Source organism: Apus apus, chromosome 12, assembly GCF_020740795.1.
Source record: "Apus apus isolate bApuApu2 chromosome 12, bApuApu2.pri.cur, whole genome shotgun sequence".
Classification (NCBI taxonomy): domain Eukaryota; kingdom Metazoa; phylum Chordata; class Aves; order Apodiformes; family Apodidae; genus Apus; species Apus apus.
This window is the reverse complement of record NC_067293.1, coordinates 13,892,301-13,910,660: the sequence shown is the minus strand read 5'-3', so window position 1 is coordinate 13,910,660 and position 18,360 is coordinate 13,892,301. Positions and strand designations below refer to the sequence as shown.

General features: G+C 55.1%; 2 protein-coding genes across 3 annotated transcripts; one reads left to right on the top strand and one right to left on the bottom strand.

Moving 5' to 3' along the window:
* Positions 1-559: 559 nt before the first annotated feature.
* TNMD (tenomodulin) lies at positions 560-9,171 on the top strand. The gene is made up of 7 exons (XM_051630268.1): positions 560-620; positions 748-882; positions 4,148-4,288; positions 5,085-5,186; positions 7,020-7,173; positions 8,355-8,527; positions 8,962-9,171. The coding sequence occupies exons 1-7, from the start codon at positions 573-575 to the stop codon at positions 9,169-9,171; spliced, it is 963 nt and encodes a 320-aa protein (XP_051486228.1). The 5' UTR covers positions 560-572.
* Positions 9,172-11,982: 2,811 nt separating this feature from the next.
* Positions 11,983-17,152, bottom strand: TSPAN6 (tetraspanin 6). Of its 2 annotated transcripts, none has more exons than XM_051630539.1 (8): positions 16,995-17,152; positions 16,695-16,883; positions 16,431-16,505; positions 15,761-15,859; positions 15,348-15,503; positions 14,652-14,735; positions 12,936-13,042; positions 11,983-12,737 (listed from the first exon to the last, which is right to left on the bottom strand). In XM_051630539.1, exons 1-7 carry the CDS (start codon positions 17,079-17,081, stop codon positions 12,974-12,976), a joined length of 759 nt encoding a protein of 252 aa, XP_051486499.1. In that variant the 5' UTR covers positions 17,082-17,152; the 3' UTR covers positions 11,983-12,737; positions 12,936-12,973. The 2 variants fall into 2 exon arrangements, with proteins under 2 accessions (XP_051486499.1, XP_051486498.1); XM_051630538.1 differs by having other exon boundaries at positions 12,950-13,042.
* Positions 17,153-18,360: the final 1,208 nt, after the last annotated feature.

The following is an 18,360-nucleotide window of genomic DNA, read 5'->3' as shown; positions in this document are numbered from 1 at the left end:
CCTGCCATGCCGTGTCCCCCCACCACACAGTGCCCCAGCTGCAGCTCTCAGGCTGCCACTGCTGCAGAAGCCCCCCCTGAGCATGGGTGAGCAGCCCCTTGAGAGCAGCAGCTCTGCATCCCCAGAGCTCCTGAGAGCCTTTGCACAGTCTGGGCACTTCCAGCCGTCATGGGCAGGAGCAAAAAAAAATTGGGACCCTGGCCGTGTCCAGTGGGACCCTGGATACAGTCGATGGGACTCTGGATGCCGATGGTGGGACCCTGGGTGTGGTGAATGAGACCCTGGCTGTGGCTGATGGGACCCTGGATGTAGCCAGTGGGTCCCTGGACGTAGCCAATGGACAAGGTGCAGTGGAATTTTGTGAGGGCTTGTCTCCAAAAGTGTGGGAATTGCTTGCACCCTGCAGAGAGCAAGTGCTGCAGGAGGGCCTGGGGCCCAGCAGGCTGAGGGGAAAGCTGGCTGCTGCCGTGGTGGGGGTGGCCGTGACCCAGCCCTCCCCGCTGCATCTGCAGCCCAGAGCCTCTGTGACTCCACCTCGGAGCGGGATCGCGTCCTCGCACACGGAGGAGACCATGGGAGGGCCGGCTCTGGAGAGCCCGCAGGACTGCTGCTTTCTGGACGTAAGTTCATGGCTTGCTTTGCCCCCACACAGCTGGTCAGCATGATCAATGTCTGACACGCAGGTGCACCGGTCGCTCTTTGAATCATCAGCAGACCTCTGGCTCTGGCTGTTTTGTCATTAATTAGGCAGAAGTATCCAAGACCCGAAAGAAGACCTGCACCAGATACCAGATCTGTGGACTGCTCTTCAGCGTGCTGCTCATTTCTCTTATTCTGATATTTTTTGGTGTCAAATATGTCTGGAACCCAACACCCAGAAAAGTAAGTACGAACTCTCTGATCCAGCATTTCCAAGTGCCGCTGCCCCAGCCAGAGTTGTCCCCCCCCGACTCACTGAGAATTTTAATTACACCCCACAACCCAGGCAACTTCACAAAATGCATTTTCTAAGACCACAGGTATTCATGAGACTTTTAAAAATCTCTGTATTATTCATAACTAGCTTTTACTTTATACAGGCTGGGTTTTTTTCCTCTGTCACCACATTCTTTCCCTGACTGACAATTACAGGAGATGGGAGCTATGCCACCAAGAGTTAAAGTTACTCTTATTTCACCGGCAGCAAATTTTATGACAAGTAAGAAAATATTTTCCATTTCATTTCAATTATCTTGCCAGAAACTGGTGGAAAAGTCATTATGCCACTGCATAAAGAGGAGAGAAAGCCAGGACGCAGCGGTGATTGATTGTCACGGATTATATTTCTTACTTTAATGTGTCTGCAACGCGAGGGGACGGTGAGAGGTATTAGCTTTTGGAGGAGCTCCTGCTAACTGGATTGTGCTCCTTTATTCCCAGCTCCGCAGACAGATGCTGCCCTAAGTGCTGAGCATGCTGGGGGCAGCATCTCTGCCCACTCCGGTCAAGATCTTGGCAATTCTTCCAACTCTCCCCTTTTTGTCCTGTACCCTAAGCAAACAGCTTAACCTTGAAGCCAACAACCTGCCTGATGCTCCTCATCTTCCTCCCCTTCGAGTTTCCATGCTCATCCAGGAGGTCCCACTTTGCACCCCAGCACCAGGAGGTTTTACCTCTCCAAAATTCCCGTGCACAGCCAAGGTGGCCTCTTTCCCACTTTCCCACGGTGACATCTCCTCTCTGCTCCCTGCCCCACACCGGAGCTGCCACAGGGCTCCCCTCCCACCAAGCAGAGGAAGCACCCTGCCTGCTGGAAACTTTGTCTTCTTATCAGCAAATAGAAATAAATACCCCCAAAAATAAAAGAAAAGGTAATAAAAGCCATATGTGCCTCCAGGCTCCTGCCAAGATGGTTATAAAGTCTCTACTGTTTCTCGAAAAACAGGGTGTGTGCCAGCACGGGGGGAAGAGGCTGTTAACCCCTGCAGGGAAGGTTTTCTCTGAGCCTTCCCCAGAGCCATTGCCACAGGCTTGGAAGCATTTTCAGGGCACTGGTCCTCAGCATCCTTGGATCCTTGGAAGCAAGATCCAGGGTGCCGGTCCTCAGCATCCTCACCGGTGGGCACTGGTGGAAGATGGAGTTTCTCAGTATTTCTAGAAGCCCTTCACAGCACCTGATGGGTAGCGAGCGAAGCATGAGGTGCCAGGAAAGCAGATTTTCCAGTGATGGAGTTGCACGCTGATGCTCCTGGTATCTGACATCACCGTGTCCTCTGCAGCTGCAGGGCAGCAGCTTCTTCAGCTGGTCCGGGAGTCCTCCAAAAACAGCAGGACAGGAAAGGCTGGAAGTTCCTAATGCTGAAAAATATAACCCAAGGGGAACTGAGCTCTTTAAGGAGCAAAACTCCCTTCAGGCTTCCCTCATGCAACTGGAGAATGGAAAAAAAATCTTCAAAGCAGACTTGTTCCTCTGAGAGGTGGCCTTGGACATGGCACTGCCCCCTGCACGGCACCATCCATGCCAGCCAGCGCTGCTGACGAGCTGATGAGTCAGCTTACAGGGGGCTTGCCCAGCCTCCCAGGGAGACATATGTCAACCATTTGCCAGCAAGCGTAATTTTTAGCCCTATAAAACATCTCACAGCTCTCTAAGCAGCGTGGAACTGGCCAAGCCCAAATGGGTTAGCTGGCCACTGCGCTGGCAAAAGTAGTTCTTCATAAATGGAGAGGCACTCCAAGGTAAGGTGCCACCTGGGATCCTACCCGCCTAGAAAGGATTTACAGCACTGTGCACATTTTGTCAGTCAAAACCAGAGGCCTTCCAGTCATTTTAGGCTTCAGACTATTTTTGCTGTACCATAAAATCCATTGAGAGCCATCTATCTTTACAAAAGCCTCCTGCTGATGAACAAGAGATCCTTGTGGCTGCCAAAGCACTCATCGCTCTTCTGATTTTTAAGCAGGGGCAAAGGGACCAAGCAGTTACTGCCTGCACAGCCAGTTCTGTGCCCAGGCTTCCTCCATCAGTTGCAAAATGCTGTGATGCTGATGCTGAAAATGTTGCTAAGAGGCTTTGAACCCTCTGACAGGGAGAGACACACAAGAACCAGGGGACTGTGAAAGGGGTTTAGGTGGGGACTGCAGGCAGAGCTGCTGCCCCTCACCTGGGCATTGCTGCAGGGCCAGGGTGCTCCTTCCCCAGCTCCACAGCCATGCCAAGGGATCCACAGGGCTTTCCCATCCTCGTGCCTCCATCGTTGCCCCCTGCCCTGTGGACTTGAAAGGATTTGCACAAGCCCTTCCCTTCCACATGGCACCGTCTGATTCGGGGAAGGAGACTCCCCAAGGCTCCCCGGCTCTCGCCACGCCAGCAGAATCATTTTCCTGCTTCAAATAGCATCTGCTGCTGCTCATGCTTGAAGGGTCAGGCATCCCCAGGGATGGAGGGCTGCCGGGCCAGCCAAGTGTGCCAGCATCTGCGAGGAGGAGAGGGATGAGGGCGGCTCCCCCCGGCGCTGCTCAGCCCGGCTCCCCGCGGCGCTGAATGCCGCAGGAAGCCGGCTGCTACGCCCCGAAGCTCTTCAGCAACCCTCGAGGAGGTCTTTGATCCACAGGCAATCCCTGAGCTCCTCCAGGCTGAGAGAGAGGCTTTTACCTCTGCCGTTCCAGGAAAAAGAGAAAGCACTGAGATGGAGCAAATGATCCAGGGATGACAGGATGGAGCTAACAAGCTGGGGGGACAGTGATGGAGCAAGGGAGCCAGGGGTGCAGTGATGGAGGAAGAAAGACAGGGACACAGTGATGGAGCAAGCAAGCCAGGGAGAAGGCAAAGGGAGGTCCCTTGGGTTCAGGACTTCAGATTCGTGCCACAGAAAGCAGCAGCCAAAGCTGAGCTGTGGTGAAGCTCCTGGTGCAAGTGTGGGATGAGCACCTTCTGCCAGTCTTGACACACATTTCCCTCTGCAGCCTGGCCCTATCCTGTTCTTCCTCCTGGTGCCTGGGAGCTGCCTCTCCTCGCACTATCAAGATGATTGTCCTGCTCAGAGCTGGCCCCATGGCAGGGTACCCAGCATCACTGGTCACCTAGCACCAGCCCACTTGCCCACCAGCCAGCATGTGAAATGGGGTGGGGGCTGAGCCCATCCCTGTGCTGTTTTGGCCCTCACAGGTTTATGACATGGAGCACACGTTCTTCAGCCACGGTGAGAAGAAGAAGATTGTGATGGAAATTGACCCGCTGGCCAGGACAGAGACCTTCAGGAGTGGGAATGGCAGTGAGGAAATCCTGGAGATCCATGACTTCAAAAATGTGAGTGTGGCAGGGTTTGTCCCTGCTATCCTCCCTGCTATCTTGCAGCAGGACCCACGGGAGCCCTTAGGACACCACAGGGTCACTGGAGCAAAGCCTGGGTGATCAGGGAGAGCAATGCCTATATGCAGACTCCCTAGGGATGCTCTCAAAGGAAAGGAGGTGTGCATCTACATAAGTTTCCACCAGTATTTAATAGTGGCATGGTTCAGTTCCAACAAAATACATCTTAAAAGCAAGACCTAGTTATTGGATTTACCCTTGCAAAGGAATGCAATCATCATAAATCTATCTGAGCTCAGTACATTTGTCTGTCTGGAGAGCATTAAAACCTCCTGACAACGTTGCAGGCTCTTGCTGAAACCTAATTAAAATTTGTAGGGAAATACCCTGTGCAGTGACATATGGCAAAATTTTCAGCTAATAGCCTAGCAGGAACCAGGGGCTGAATGTTCATGTAACCATAACGGTCAGATGCTATTCTGCATATTTTTATTTATATGATAACTAGAGCTCATGATAGTTATAAGGAGAAGGGGAACAAAGTAAAAATTTTATTACTATCTGCCTCAAAATATTTTTAAAAAGCCCAGTTCTCCCAAACCATAAAATGCAATGTCCTTTAGGAGAACCTGTTAGTACATCTTAGCACTGCTGTTGAGCAGGCTTGGCACAAAAACATCCACAGGAAAAATACAGCAAACTGCTCACCCAGTTGCACCCTCCGTGTGATGGGGTTATTCACCCTCCAGCCTTGCCCTGACTGCTCCTTTTGCTGTTCATTTTGATGCTGCAGGGGATAACTGGCATCTTCTTTGTGGGACTTCAAAAATGTTTCATCAAAACTCAGACTAGAGTCCTACCTGAAACAACAGAGGCCAAGATCCCTGAGCTTGAGGTAGGTGACTAAAACGGGACACCCCTGCACCCCTGGGGAAACTCTCTCCTCTCGCTGGTGTTGGGAGTGCAGCTCCAGTTCCCATCACCCTCCTGTTGGCTCCAGCCTTCCAGGAGACTCCACAATAGAGAAATAATGAGTTCTGATCACTTCATAAAATGATCTTATTTCAGAGGATTGCTTCTAAAAACAACAAGTGGAAAGAGATGGGATTAGACAGCCAACACACAAAAACCTCTCGGCACAATACTGGAGATCAGGAACAATAATCCTGTTGTAGCCAAAAGGTCGTGAGGCAGCTCAGGATTAGCAGGCACCAAAAAGTCAATCAAATTGTTTTCTCCAGGAATTGAGCCTCATGTTCTCAAGCAGAACGAAGCAGAAGTAATGAATATCAAAGAACAGCCACGTTTAAGAAATGTGATTTGAGAAAGCACTTGGCATACAGCCCTGGGAGGTGGGAAGTGTGGGGCTGGGGTCACCTCCCTGTCCTGGTGGACCTTGCTCCCATCCATATGCCCAGCTGCTTCTTACACCCATTTAACGTTTGCCCACCACATCCTGCTGCAAGGAGCCACACGCTTTCCATGCTGCATGGAAATATTCTTGAACTCCATATTTTAACCCCCCTCAGACAGTGCAACCTGGGGTGATGGCTCAGTCCCTTGGAACCAGTTGTCCCGTGTCCTTGGCCCCATCTCCAAGCTCCAGGCAGTGCCACAGCCCTCCTGCTCCCTGTTTGCAAGTCGAAGGGTGTTAGCAGATTTAATCCCACCCCAAGGAGGCCATTGCAGATAAAACACCAGCAGGACACATGTTTGAAACGAAGCGTGGGCAGAAACATTTCCCTGAATCATGACCCAAATTCCCAGACACCGATTCTTTGATTATGCTGTAAGAAGCTAATAGATCTTTTCAGCTGCTGTCGTAAAAGGGATATGACTTCCCAGGCTTTAGCAGAACATTGCCTCGGGTAGAGAGCTGAAATGTAAAACCCAAGGAGATAAATGTAGATTTAAGCTCCAGTCATCTCTTCCCAGGGCCTGCTGTTCTGCCAGGTCCTCCAGGCAGCACCTCTCCAACCCAGTGGCTTTCACCAGAGACCCTGAAAACAACTCAGACTGGGCCAGGTTGTGTTGGCATTCTCCTCACACTTCCCCAAGCCATAAGGAAAAACTCTATAAAAGAGAAATGCAGCTCCAGACACCTTCTGGAGTGAAAAATGCCATTTGCCAGCTTGGTCTATGGGCTACCACCACCACCATGCACAATGTCGCCTTGGCAGAGAGCTCAGCACAGACCCATCCAATAATCTCTATGTATCTTCCTCCCTGAGCGCCTGCCAAAACACACCATGGACTAATGCAATGGCAGAGACATGTGGTATAAATTACAGAATACGGCCGTGCAAAGAATTTCTGAGAGGAATAAATTAAAGCGTTCGATCACAAAATCAGTAGCAGACGGAGAGAGAAATTAAGTAGTAAGAAGAGCAAAGCAGAGCAGTGATGTTTTAATCTTGGGTTCTAAATGAGCTAGGGTGCTCCAGAAGGCTCTTACAGATGGTGGGGACTGCACAGGAGAAGGCTCTTGAAGCATGATGAACGGAGGAAGGAGAGAGTGGGGTGGTAGCATCTGAAAGTGGACAGGGAAGACAAGGCTCATGATGGGTCTTGATCTGTGAAGGCCAGTGGGGTCTTGCATCTGGTGAGAACCACAAGCCAAGTTCGGCTGCCCTCTGGGAGGGGAGAGGTGCCTCTGGGTAGGCCAAGGGGAGGAGAAGCAGCCAGTGGTGTCTCACCACAACAGAGTGAAATCTTGCTCTTCTTCCAGGGAGAAGAAATCACAACCACCTACTTTGAGCAGTCCGTGGTCTGGGTGCCTGGGGAAAAGCCCATTCAGAACAAGGAGTTCCTGAAGGACTCCAAAATTTTTGACATCTGTAGAAACATGACCATCTACTGGATCTACCCCACGCCCATAGCAGGTACAAGAAGCCATCTCCTCGCCAAAGTGTTCATGAGGCCCTTCACCAGGAGCAGACACCCACTCGTGTCCCCCCTGCCATGTCACCCACTGTGATGAGGTGGGAACCCATTTCCACAGCCTCATTGTACATCGCAGACAGGAACACAATGTTGGCCACGGAGACAAGAGAGTGTGGCCAATGTAACAGCAGCGGATGAAGTTTCTCTCTGCAAAGCTCTTGTCTCTGCCAGCTCCCTGCTGCCCTGCCCCTTGCAGAGCAGCCACCCTCCTCATAACAAGGCAAAAAACCCAAACCCTTTATACCTGTGGAGAAGCCAGTGCTGCTGGAAACTGGGACGACTAAATTCTCATCACCACATGAACATCAGAGCATGAGCAGACATCTGCATCTAACTCACACAACGGGGTTACCACCTCCAGCTGCTCACTACACAGCCCTCACAGAGGCTGCAGCCTCTGAGATCCACCAGTGTAATTACCCACTTGCTCTAACCCACTTATACCCGATTGAGCCAGTTTAAAAACTCCTACCGAGAAAACTCTCTCTGCTCTGCAGCTGCAGAGGTGCAGAGGCACATCTCACCTGCCAAGGGTACCAGTGAAATCAGGGCCATCGAAGGTTCTGGGAGCAAGTGGGCACCAGGGATCCCTGATGTGGAGGGAGGCTGCTGTCCTCGGCCACTCTCCCCTTTCTGTTCCCCCAGTCCCTGCTATTAACTCCTGCTGCAAAGAAAGTTAATGGCACTGTGGGTCTTACCTAAGCCACCAACAGGTGCTGTAGCCTAGTATAATCTGCCCCAAATTGTGTTGCTTTGCTGGGGCTCTATAAATCCCCTCCACAGCAGCAGAGCCCACCATGAAGACATGCTTCCCTGCACCCCCAATCCTGTGCAGGAGATGCAAACACCACCCATGGGCAACCGCCACCTGTGAGCATAGGGAAGGGACAGGCCATCTCTTCTCTAGATGTCCTCCTGCCATTCTATCTCCTATAGTCCTTCTTTGGTAAGAGCAGGAGGCAACGGAATAGAGCTGGTTTGCTTGTGGGGCTGCTCAGGTCTGAGCTTTTTCTTGTCTTATACCATAGCATCAAATTTTGGTAGAGGCATTAATGGCTGCTGCTGCATTTCTCCCCCTGCTCCCTGGTTGTTGACAGCACCATTTGTGCTCTTCCTGTAGCTCCTGAGCTGGCCGACCTTGAAGGGGCAGAAGAAGAAGACCCTGAGCTGCTTATGGACAACCAGAGCTGGCTGGGTGGAGGGAGTGAACACAAGGTGGAGAAGGATGTGCAGCTGGGGCCCAAGCGCCGGGCACGGCAGCTCACTGAGGAGGATCTGCCCGTCAATGACTACGTGAGTGCAGGGAATCACACCCCTGGGTGCCCCAGCCACGGTTCCAGGGTGTCCTGGCTGTGCTCCTGGGGTGTCCTGGCCAAAGTCCCAGGGTGTCCTGGCTGTGCTCCTAGATTGTCCTAACCATGCTTTTGGAGTACCCTGTCCATGCTCCTGGGGTGTCTTGACCATGTTCCTAGGGTGCTCTGTCATGTTCCTGGGTGCTTACCTGAGGATGTCCTGTCCATGCCTCTGAGGCATCCCGGCTGTGCTCCTGGGGTGCCCTGGCCATTTTCCTAAGGTCCTCAGGCTGCCCTCCCTGTGCATGCTTCTAGAGTCCTCTGGCCATGTTCCTGGGGTGCCCTGGTCATGTTCCTGGGGTGTTCAGCCCGTGGTCCCGAGGTGCCCCGGCCACACATCCCCCTCACTGTGCCGACCCTGGCTTTTCCTGACAGTCGGAGAACGGGCTGGAGTTCCACCCCCTGTGGGACGAGCGAGGCTACTGCTGCGCCCAGTGCCGCCGCGCCAACCGCTACTGCCGACGGGTCTGCGAGCCCCTCCTGGGCTACTACCCCTACCCCTACTGCTACCAGGGCGGGAGGGTCATCTGCCGGATCATCATGCCCTGCAACTGGTGGATCGCACGGATGCTGGGCAGGGTGTAGCACCTACCAGGCAGCACCTGGCCCTCGTGTGCTGTCCTGCACCCTCCTGCTGTGTCGCCACCCATCTGGATGCGTCCCGACGTAGCCGAGAGGCAGGTGGCTACCTGCTCGATGGCCAGTGAGCGTGCAAGCCCCCCAGAGCAGCACCCTCCTGCCCCGGCATCCTGCGCTGCCCCCGCGGGGCCGGGGGGACCGTGCTTGAGTGCATTGTCACCACGCTGAGCAGTTAAGAGGCAAACAATAAACGTCTTGTATGAGCGATTGCAAAGAAAGTGGAAAGTCGTTTACTCTCAGGCTGTGATGCTTAATGGGTCTGAGAAGGGATCTAATTGCTCAGCTGCCTCGTCAGGAGCATCCATAACTCAGGTACCGGGACTGCCGGCGCTCGCCTGGCTGCGGACGTGTGGAGGTCCCTAATTTGCTCCCTGACGGCTCTGGTAGCTGTTCTGCACGTCCCAACACGCTGCTCCGGCGTGCTCTGATGTGCTCAGCAGTTATTCATGACAGCTCAGGGGTGGCACCGGTTCCCTCGGGAGCGATGTGCAGCGTGGCAGCCTGCAGGCAAGGCGGAGGCAGCAGGCACAGGCAGTCCCTGCTGAACTGGGAAGCCAGAGCCAGAAGGAGCAGGGGTGTGAAGACCCCAAGTGCCACCAGCTGACCCCAGACCTGTGACCAACAAATGGGCAAACCCCGGGTCGCGGGAGGGAAAAACAAGTCCTAGACAGAGCAGCCACCCTGAGCAGGACACTGCCTTCAGCAGTGCTGGGGGCAACTGCCACAACCCTGGGGCACCCCCTGGCACCTTCTTCTGCTCATGGCCTTGGTGCTCACGCCAGACCCCAGGTGCCACCTTTCATCCCAGGGAGCTGGCTGCTCCAAGCAGGTTTGACATCCCAAAGACATCACTGAGCAAATCCCCCCTCAGTGTCACCAAGGGAGCACATGCTGCCACAGCCAGGGCTTTTCAGGAAGCACCTGAACAGATGAGCCTGCCCAGCCATACATACAGAGGAGAGAGCTGGGGTCAGGCTCTATTCACTGCAACTGTGTCAGTTGCCAGCCATGGTGTCCTGAGGGCTGCCAGGCCCTCCCTGCATCCCTGTGGCTCCCACGGGGACATGAGCATGTTTTAATGGCTGTTTCCTTCATCCATGGTGAAAACACTGGGAGTGTGGTGCAGCAGAGCTCACCACATAGCACCCCAAGGGACACTAACCAACCCTGGGGACACCAGAAGTTTCTGACAAGTCCAATACATTCATCCCCCTGAGAGGGGATGTCTGAACACAGTGGGGACATGGAAAACCCAACCAGCCACAGCTGCTGCAGAAAACCAGAGCCCTGGGGCCAGCCAGTGGTGCTCATGTCCCAGCTCAGTGGGACTGGATGGGTCACCAAGGCACATCCAACATCACTGCCCAGACAGCAGTGTCCCTAGCCTACCCAGAATATGCCCATAACACTGGGACATCACTGGTGTCTCCAAATGAAAGCAAAGTGTCTACATAAGCAATATTTAACTAGGCAAGATCTGCACCCTCTGATGGCCACAGCGTCTGGCTGTGGGGACAACCAGCCTGGACCAGCCCTCTGTGCTCCCTAGGTCAGCACAGACAGGCAGTGCTGATTTGTCTGCAGCAGCTCAGAAACCTCTGAGCTCCCCATGCCACCCTCAGCTGGCACCATCCCAGCTTGCCTGGCATCCCCTCTGCCATCCACCCCAGGGGGGAAGCTGCCTGTGGAGACAGTGTCAGCCCCTTGCCCGGCCCAGCCGGGGGGCCAGCCAAAACAGCACCAGTGCAGGGTCACCTCCCCCTGCACAGGCTTTCTGATAGGGATGGCTTTATCCAAACCTGGCCCTGCCTCTCACGTGTTCCTGCCCTGTTTCCATCCATCCATTAACTGCTGTCAGCCATCTCTCCACCCCAGTTTCCATGCTCTGACGCACTCTGCCACGCCACCCCAACCCAGCAGGCTTTTGGCCAGCCAGGCACTGACAACAGCCTCATCTACTCACCCACATTAAACGCAAAGTAAGGATCTTGGGTGCTGGCTTCTTCCATCAGCAGCCAGGCTGCTCCACACCCGGTCCTTTGCCACACCACAGGGGGTTTGGCTGGGGCAGCTCACCTGGCACAAAAGCAGCATTTGCTGGAGGGCTGAGAAAGGGACACTGCTCCTACCCACAACTTAACCTCCTTTTACACCTGTCCCCTCCCCAGCAGCAGGTGAGGCAGCCCTGGCAGCCAGCTGGCTGCTCCAAGCCACAGCCATTTTGAGTTCAGGGCTTGGGATCCAAAAATCCCCCAAGCTGGGCAGGAGGGGAGCTGCACCACGCCCCTGCAGTGCCACCCTCAGAAAAGCAAAGGCTTGCTGATGGAACAGCCTGATGACCAGCAGTATCAAACTAACACAACAGCTTATATTCACGTTTCTGGCCCCAGGGAGAGGCTGGGGATGCAGGCAGCTCCAGCAGCACTGCCCTGCCCTGTGCTCCCAGCAAGGGGCTGGTCATCAGCAGATGCACATGTTTGCACCCTTCTGAACTCACCCACCTGGCTCCTGGGCTGGGATGCTCCAGACCTTCTGCTTCAGCACTGTTACACAACTGCTGTTATGAAGAAAATTCAATTACAGAAGTTATTTGTAAGCACAAGTGCACCAGTGAGGATCAGAGAAATGCAGGTTGCAATGGTCCAGAGGTTACGGCTGCCCTGGGGCAAGCAGGCTACTTCCCACGAGGGGTTTGCTGCTCTTTGTAGGGATTCAAGCAAAGGAATTTCCAGGAGATGAAAAGAAAAGCTAAGGAGGTTTCATAGAGTAAAATATCTTAATATTTATTGTGTCTCAGGACAAAAGAGTTCTACTTGATACACAGAATGAGTTAAGGCAGCATATAATACTGACAATCAAGTCACAGCTGACTCGGTGCAAAGACACCTACCAAGGTAAAGGCACCAGGAGCTACATCACCAAACCTTGCTACAGCTTACAAAGAATCACTACAGCCTGTACTTTAAAAAGTACAACTATTAAAAAGTATATAAAACCCAGGGCAGGGATGAGAGAGAGCTTGGCAACAAGCCGAGACCTTGCTGAGCCAAGGGCTTCAGGCTGGCAGGGCCGTGTTTTAACAGGGCAACAGCCCCATCTCAAGAGCAACCATGTCCAGGGAGCGATGGGATGTCAAGGGGATGCCAGAGATGAGGAGGAGCATTGCTTTCCCGAGGGAGGCACCAAAGATGAACACTGGAAGTCCCAGGAGGCCACCAGCACCATCGGCTTCAGCACAGCACCGGGGCCGCCGCCGAGGAAAGAGCCAGGGGCTGCAGCGCCTGGAGGAGCCGTGCTGGCTGTAACCACTGCAGCTACACTAATCATCCCACGTGGTGGCACAGCAGAGTAGTGTTAGGACAAGTCCCCGAGCGCACCAGGACAGCTGCTGCACTCATTTCTATGAGCTAGTTTGAGAAGAAGATCAGTCAGTTCAAAGCAAGATTTCCTGAAGCGGCATCCAGGGGAAAACTGGAGGTGGTGGCATCCTCCTTGGCCACGGAGAGCACACCCTGAGATACACAGACAAGGTGTTAACAGACAAGGCTGGACTTATATACAGATAAAATGATGCAGCAGGCACTGTGTTGCAGGTACTCTCTCTCCCCACACGCCCCCAAAAGCGGTACCCGCCATGGTGCTGAAGGTCCCATGGGTGACCAGGCAGCAGCCAGGGATGCAGAGGTGAACCACCAAGCTTACAGACATACCTGGACAGACATACCTGGCCACAGCGTGCTGGGGACAGCTACACCATCTCATACTGATTGTTTGTGATGTACTGGGAGAGGCAGCAGGCAAGAACGATGCCAATCAGCTGAAAAAGAGGAGAAAAACCCCACACATCAGAGGTAGCCAAAACCAGGATGTGGTACTCTAGAGGTAAAGCCTGACAAATTGCTCCAGAGCATCAGTTTTATAAAATCTCAAGATGAACAGTGGAATTTACAAACCACAACACGGGCTGCTGCACCCTGCTTCTGAGTAACTGGGAGAGGCTGAAGTGGAGGATCCTGGCAGGCATCAGCCAAACAAGCTCCTCACAAGAGATGCTCCACATCCCATCCCGTTACATCTTGCTTCATGAAGCACTTACTGTTTTATGGCATTTTTGGAGATTACACAGGTATCAGGAGCGTCACAGCCAATTACCCAGCCACCAGAGACCAGCAGCCACCCCTCCCCGTCGCAAGGACAGCAGGGAAGCAAGGTTGTTGGTTTTGCATCAGCGTCTGAAGGACACGCCACTGTTATCACAACATGGCCTCCCAGCCCGCGCAGACATTTCAGGCCAGATCCTGCTGGAGCCTGACCTAGATCAGCAAAGTCAGACACATTTGCATGATGGGTCCCCGCCGGCCGCACAACACAGCCAGGCCTGCTGAAAGGGTGATAAAAGCCAGGAACCAGTTACAATTCCCAAGCCTGGCATCAGCCAAGATTATTTTGTGGCTGGGAGCGTGCAGCTCACCATTTGTGTGTCGGTCACATCTCGGTGACCCCACAGCCCGGCAGAAGAGGACAGAGCAGTGAGCAGCTGGGCCCACACTGGCTCTCAGGCTCTCCTGGCTGCAAGTGAGCACTTGGTAGCACAAGCTGCAGCCAGGGGCTGTTGGCTCCTGCCTCTCCTCCAGTTCAGTGCATCCGCTACGGGAAACACATGGCAACATGCTCATTAGGGGAGAAGTGCTTGGTGAGGTTCCACCTCGCAGCTCGCGCCACAGCCTCCTCCACGTGCTGGGCCAAGGGGAGGGGGAATTCTGGTCCCTCCAAAGTCAACGTTGGAAAACCCTCAGCACCTCAGGAAGCCACACCGTGGCGTCACCGTGCCCAGTGCCCAGAGTGGTGGAGCTGGGGCAGGGGCCTCTCGCTTCCTGCCGGGATAAAGCCCGCAGGAGCAGGGGCCGGCAAGCACGTGGCTCCGGCAGGAAGCGTCCTACAGGATAAAGCAAAGGAGAGGTGGGGGAGCAGGAGGGAGAGGGAGCAATGGCAGGGTGCTCACAGTGACCCAGCCACACAGAAGTGATGCCAAAATGCCTCCCTGATAAAGAGGAAGGTCAGTGCATAGGAAAAGGAAGGGCGCAATTTGATCCCTGCCAGCAGCAAAAACAGGGAGTTCATCTGGCACAGCACAGGCTCTGCTTGGGTTTTCTTAAAGTCAGTTGTTTCAGACAGGAGCTCTTCTCAAATAACCTGCACTCACAGAAACAGACCTGGTGCTTCAGCCCTAAGTTTAAGACACTGGAGACTGCACAGCGGGGAGACTAAACCCAAGGGGAATCTGCAAAATAGACGCTCCTCTCTGGCTGAAACAGGTCAGGTCTTTTGTACACACACACCAGACATTGCGCGGAAGTTAAACACCGCCAGAGCCATGCCAGCTTTGCTCAGCACTCCTCCTGTGCCAGCCAGCAAGGGAGAGTTACCTGGAAGCAGGCAATGCCAAAGGAGATTCCAGCCACCACACTCATTTTTGACTCCATCGTTGATGTTACCAGGAAGAAACAACCCTGCAGAGGAGGGAAAGGGGGCACACGTGGGTCTGGTGCTTTTTGCCCCCCCTGACCTCGGCAAAGCCATTTCCCTATCAGTGCTGTGCTGACCAGCTCCCAGCCCAGCCGTGTTGTTGAGGGGAATGCTGCCCTCAGGCTGCTCCCAGCCAGAGCCTTGGCTTGGGCAAGGTGACTCATCACAGGAACGTCCCTTGCATTGCCCTGGGTGAGGTCACCCACGCTCATCACCAGGTCAGGACTTTGAGCTCATCACCAGGTCAGGACTTTGAACGGCTGTGGGGAGACGTCAGCACTGACAAAACTACCTTTACCAGGAAATTGCCTCCTTATTCACCTGTTTCCTAAACACACAGACTTGGGCACAAACACTTGGGTCTGGCTAGTCCTTGACCTTGAAGGAAGGAGTGGGGGGACCTCAGACATGAGCAGACTCCTCCATTCTTTTCCCTTACGTCCATCCCAGGGCAGTCCCCGGGCCGCAGGGCATCTGCACTGAGAACAGTTCTCCTTTTCAGCCCTCCCAGGGAAAGGAAAGCCCTTTTCCACCTGCACAGTTCTGCCCTCCCCATCTCCAGGACTGGCAGGGTTTTTCTTCTGAGTTTAACTTACATCTACAAACACTTTCAGCTTGGCTTTGTTCGGGTCTTTCAGATCTTCCTCCGAGCAGTCATCCTGGCTTTTGCAGCAGCTCTGGGGAATGCCCCTCTGGGTGAAGTACTCAGTCCTCTCCCAGTCCGAGTAGTTCTGCACCCCACAGCAGTGCAGCTGGAAGGGGAAGCACGTCTGGTGAGCATGGTCAAGCCATGGTACTGATACCCCAGTCCTACCACCACTTCCACAGATCCCCTGCACTTATGTCTCCAGGAACTGTCCCCCATCTCACCCAACATCTTCTCCCCAAAGGTGCAAAAGGACCCTCAGCATCGCAACAGGGATGCCAACACCACAGGGGGTCTCAGGGGATACCCCAGGACGAGGCAGCAGACTCCCCCCCACCAGCTGGACACCAGCTGGACACTCACAGTTCTCTGGATGGTGTCAACAGCCTCGCTGTGCCGATCTGCGGTCACGTTGTAGTCCCTCAAGGCCAGGTTGAGGTTACTCTCAAAATTTGTCTTAATCTGCCAAGAGAGAGAGATCTGCAGCCACGCTGTTCCCTCCTGGTCCCCTTGGGGACCCACAGCCCCACGTTAGTCACCTCTCAGCGATGGCAGGAATGACTCCAGCTGTGACCAGCAGACATTGCCCCAGCCACCCGGGCAATTAAGCACTGCATCAAAGGGCAGGCTGGGATGTGCTGTGGCAGGGATGCTGCATGTAATAACAAAGATCTACACAGTGCCAACTCCCCCCAAAGCAGGCTGCTCAGGGAACCCTCAGAGGAGCTTTAATTACAGGAATTATTGCAGAAGATAGACCAAAGCCAGAAATTAAAGTCCAGGGCTACTTCACCTGTCCTGGCAGAGGGGCAGCACACTGTGCCAGGCAGCCTTGTCCTTAAAGGGATATTAGGGGTCCTTATGGGGACCAAGCTGCTCTTTGGGCTGTTTTAACCCCCATTTTAGCTAAACTAAGCACTGCTCCCAGAAGCACCTCTGTCCTTCCAGCAGCATCTGAGTCTAAGCTTGGTTTGAAACCAGCTCAAAACTTGCTCTGCAGCATCAGGAGAGAGCAGCAGCCACCCAGACTCACCTCGTGCCTGAAGACGAACCCCACGACGGCAGCCACCAGGACGATGAGGAAGATGAGGGACAGGAGCATGGCGTACTGTGGGCAGAGAGGGTGGGATGGGACAGGGCAGCTGGGATAGGGCAGGGTAGGATGGGATGTGGTTGGGATAGGATGAGGATGGGATGGGGTTGGGATGTTGACAGGCTGGAATGGGTCAGGACAGGCTGGGATGGGTCAGGACAGGCTGGGATGGGACCCCGTGCCACCCCATCCGGGGTCACCCACCAGCTTGAGCATCCAGGTGCTGCCACGGCAGGTGGCGAAGCAGCCAAAGGTGCCCAGGAGAACAACAACAGTGCCGGCGCCCACCAGGACGAAGGGGACGTTGGTGGCCTTCTCGTCCAGCAGGGAGAAGTAGACGGCCAGGCTCACCCTGCCCCAGACGCCCACGGCCAGCAGCACGATACCCGACACCTGGGGAGAGGGGAAAGCGTCCGTGACTCGCGACTATCGCGACAGAGCACCGTCCCCGGGACATGTCGTGGGGCTGGGGCAGGGGCGGGGGTGCCGCGGCACGGCGCTCACCCAGAAGACGAAGGTGTAGGTGAGCAGGACGCTCTTGAGGCAGGTGATCACCGGCTTCGTCTGCAGCCGCCGCGACGGGGACGCCATGGCCGAACGGAGCCGCCACGGGCCGGTCGCGGGCCCCTCCTGCCGGGACCGGCCCCGCGGCGCAGGCCCCGCCCCGCGGCGGAGCGGCCCGAGCGTTGGCGGAGGTTGCCGAGCGCTCTCGAAAATGGCCGAGCGCGCCCGAAGGCGCGACGCTCCGCCCCAGAGGGGGAGTCCCTACCTGCCCGGGGCCACCCCCTGCCTGCACCCTGCCCCAGCCCCCGTGTCACCTCGCCTGCCCCGTGCTACCCGCTGCCTGCCCGGTGCCACCTCCTCACTGCCCTCTTTCCCCGGCTGTGGGTGATGCCGCCCCGCCTGCCCCTCCTACTCCCAGCCCTGGAGGTGTCCCCCGCACCCAGAACAGCGACCAGCCTTGGTAGGGGCAGCCGCCCCGTGTCCCAGCACACGGCACAGCAGCCATGCCAGCAAGCAATGGGCATCCTGCCCGCCACGGGGTGAGCACTCCCTTCCCTCCTCGGGATGCCCCTGGGCTGCAGGAGGGGTGTGGGGGCTGCGGGTTCACGGGCCGGTCTTCCCCGTGTCCTTGCTCCCACAGTCCAGGCATCACCAGCCCCGCACAGCGGCCTCCCGGCAGCTCAGGACAGCTGGGTTATGAATTAGTGCGCTCACCAGCCTGGCCACCACATAATTAGTGCATTCAGGCAGCATGTGTGTCCCCCCCCCCCCGCCGCCGCCGCCCCACGCCAGCTCTCCTACCTGTCCATGCCAGGCTCGTCCCTCGCCTGCCCTCACTCATACAGTCCTGTGCTCCACAGCCCACATCCTGGCTGGCACCAGCTCCTGCCTCACCTTTCTCCTCCAACCCCATGGGATGTGGGGCGACAGGTCCTAACAAACCGCACTTCGGTACCTCTGCCTAGTGGGGGCTGAACTTCAGCTGGAAAACAGACCCCAGCTGGAAGCGCTTGTCTCCGGACCAGTTTTGGAGCCCGCCGTCTGCAGCAGGATCTCTCCCTCCCTCCTAGCAGGAGGTGGGGAAAGGGTCCTGGCTCCAGCGGTTTTGTCCTCGATCCCCCACGACCCCCGTTCCCAGAGCCCGGCAGGGCTGGCACAGGCTCAGCTACGCTCTCTCCTGAGTCGAAGCAGACTCCTGGCTCTTCTGCTCACAAGGAAAAAAAAACTAACAACCTTTTAAAGCCTCGGAAAAGCAGGAGGTGCATTGGAAAACGGATCATCCTGGGATTTATTATTTTTGACAATCTCATCATTTTGGGCCTGACTCACGGCTTTTGAATGTTTGGGACGGGCGGCAGAAGGGGAA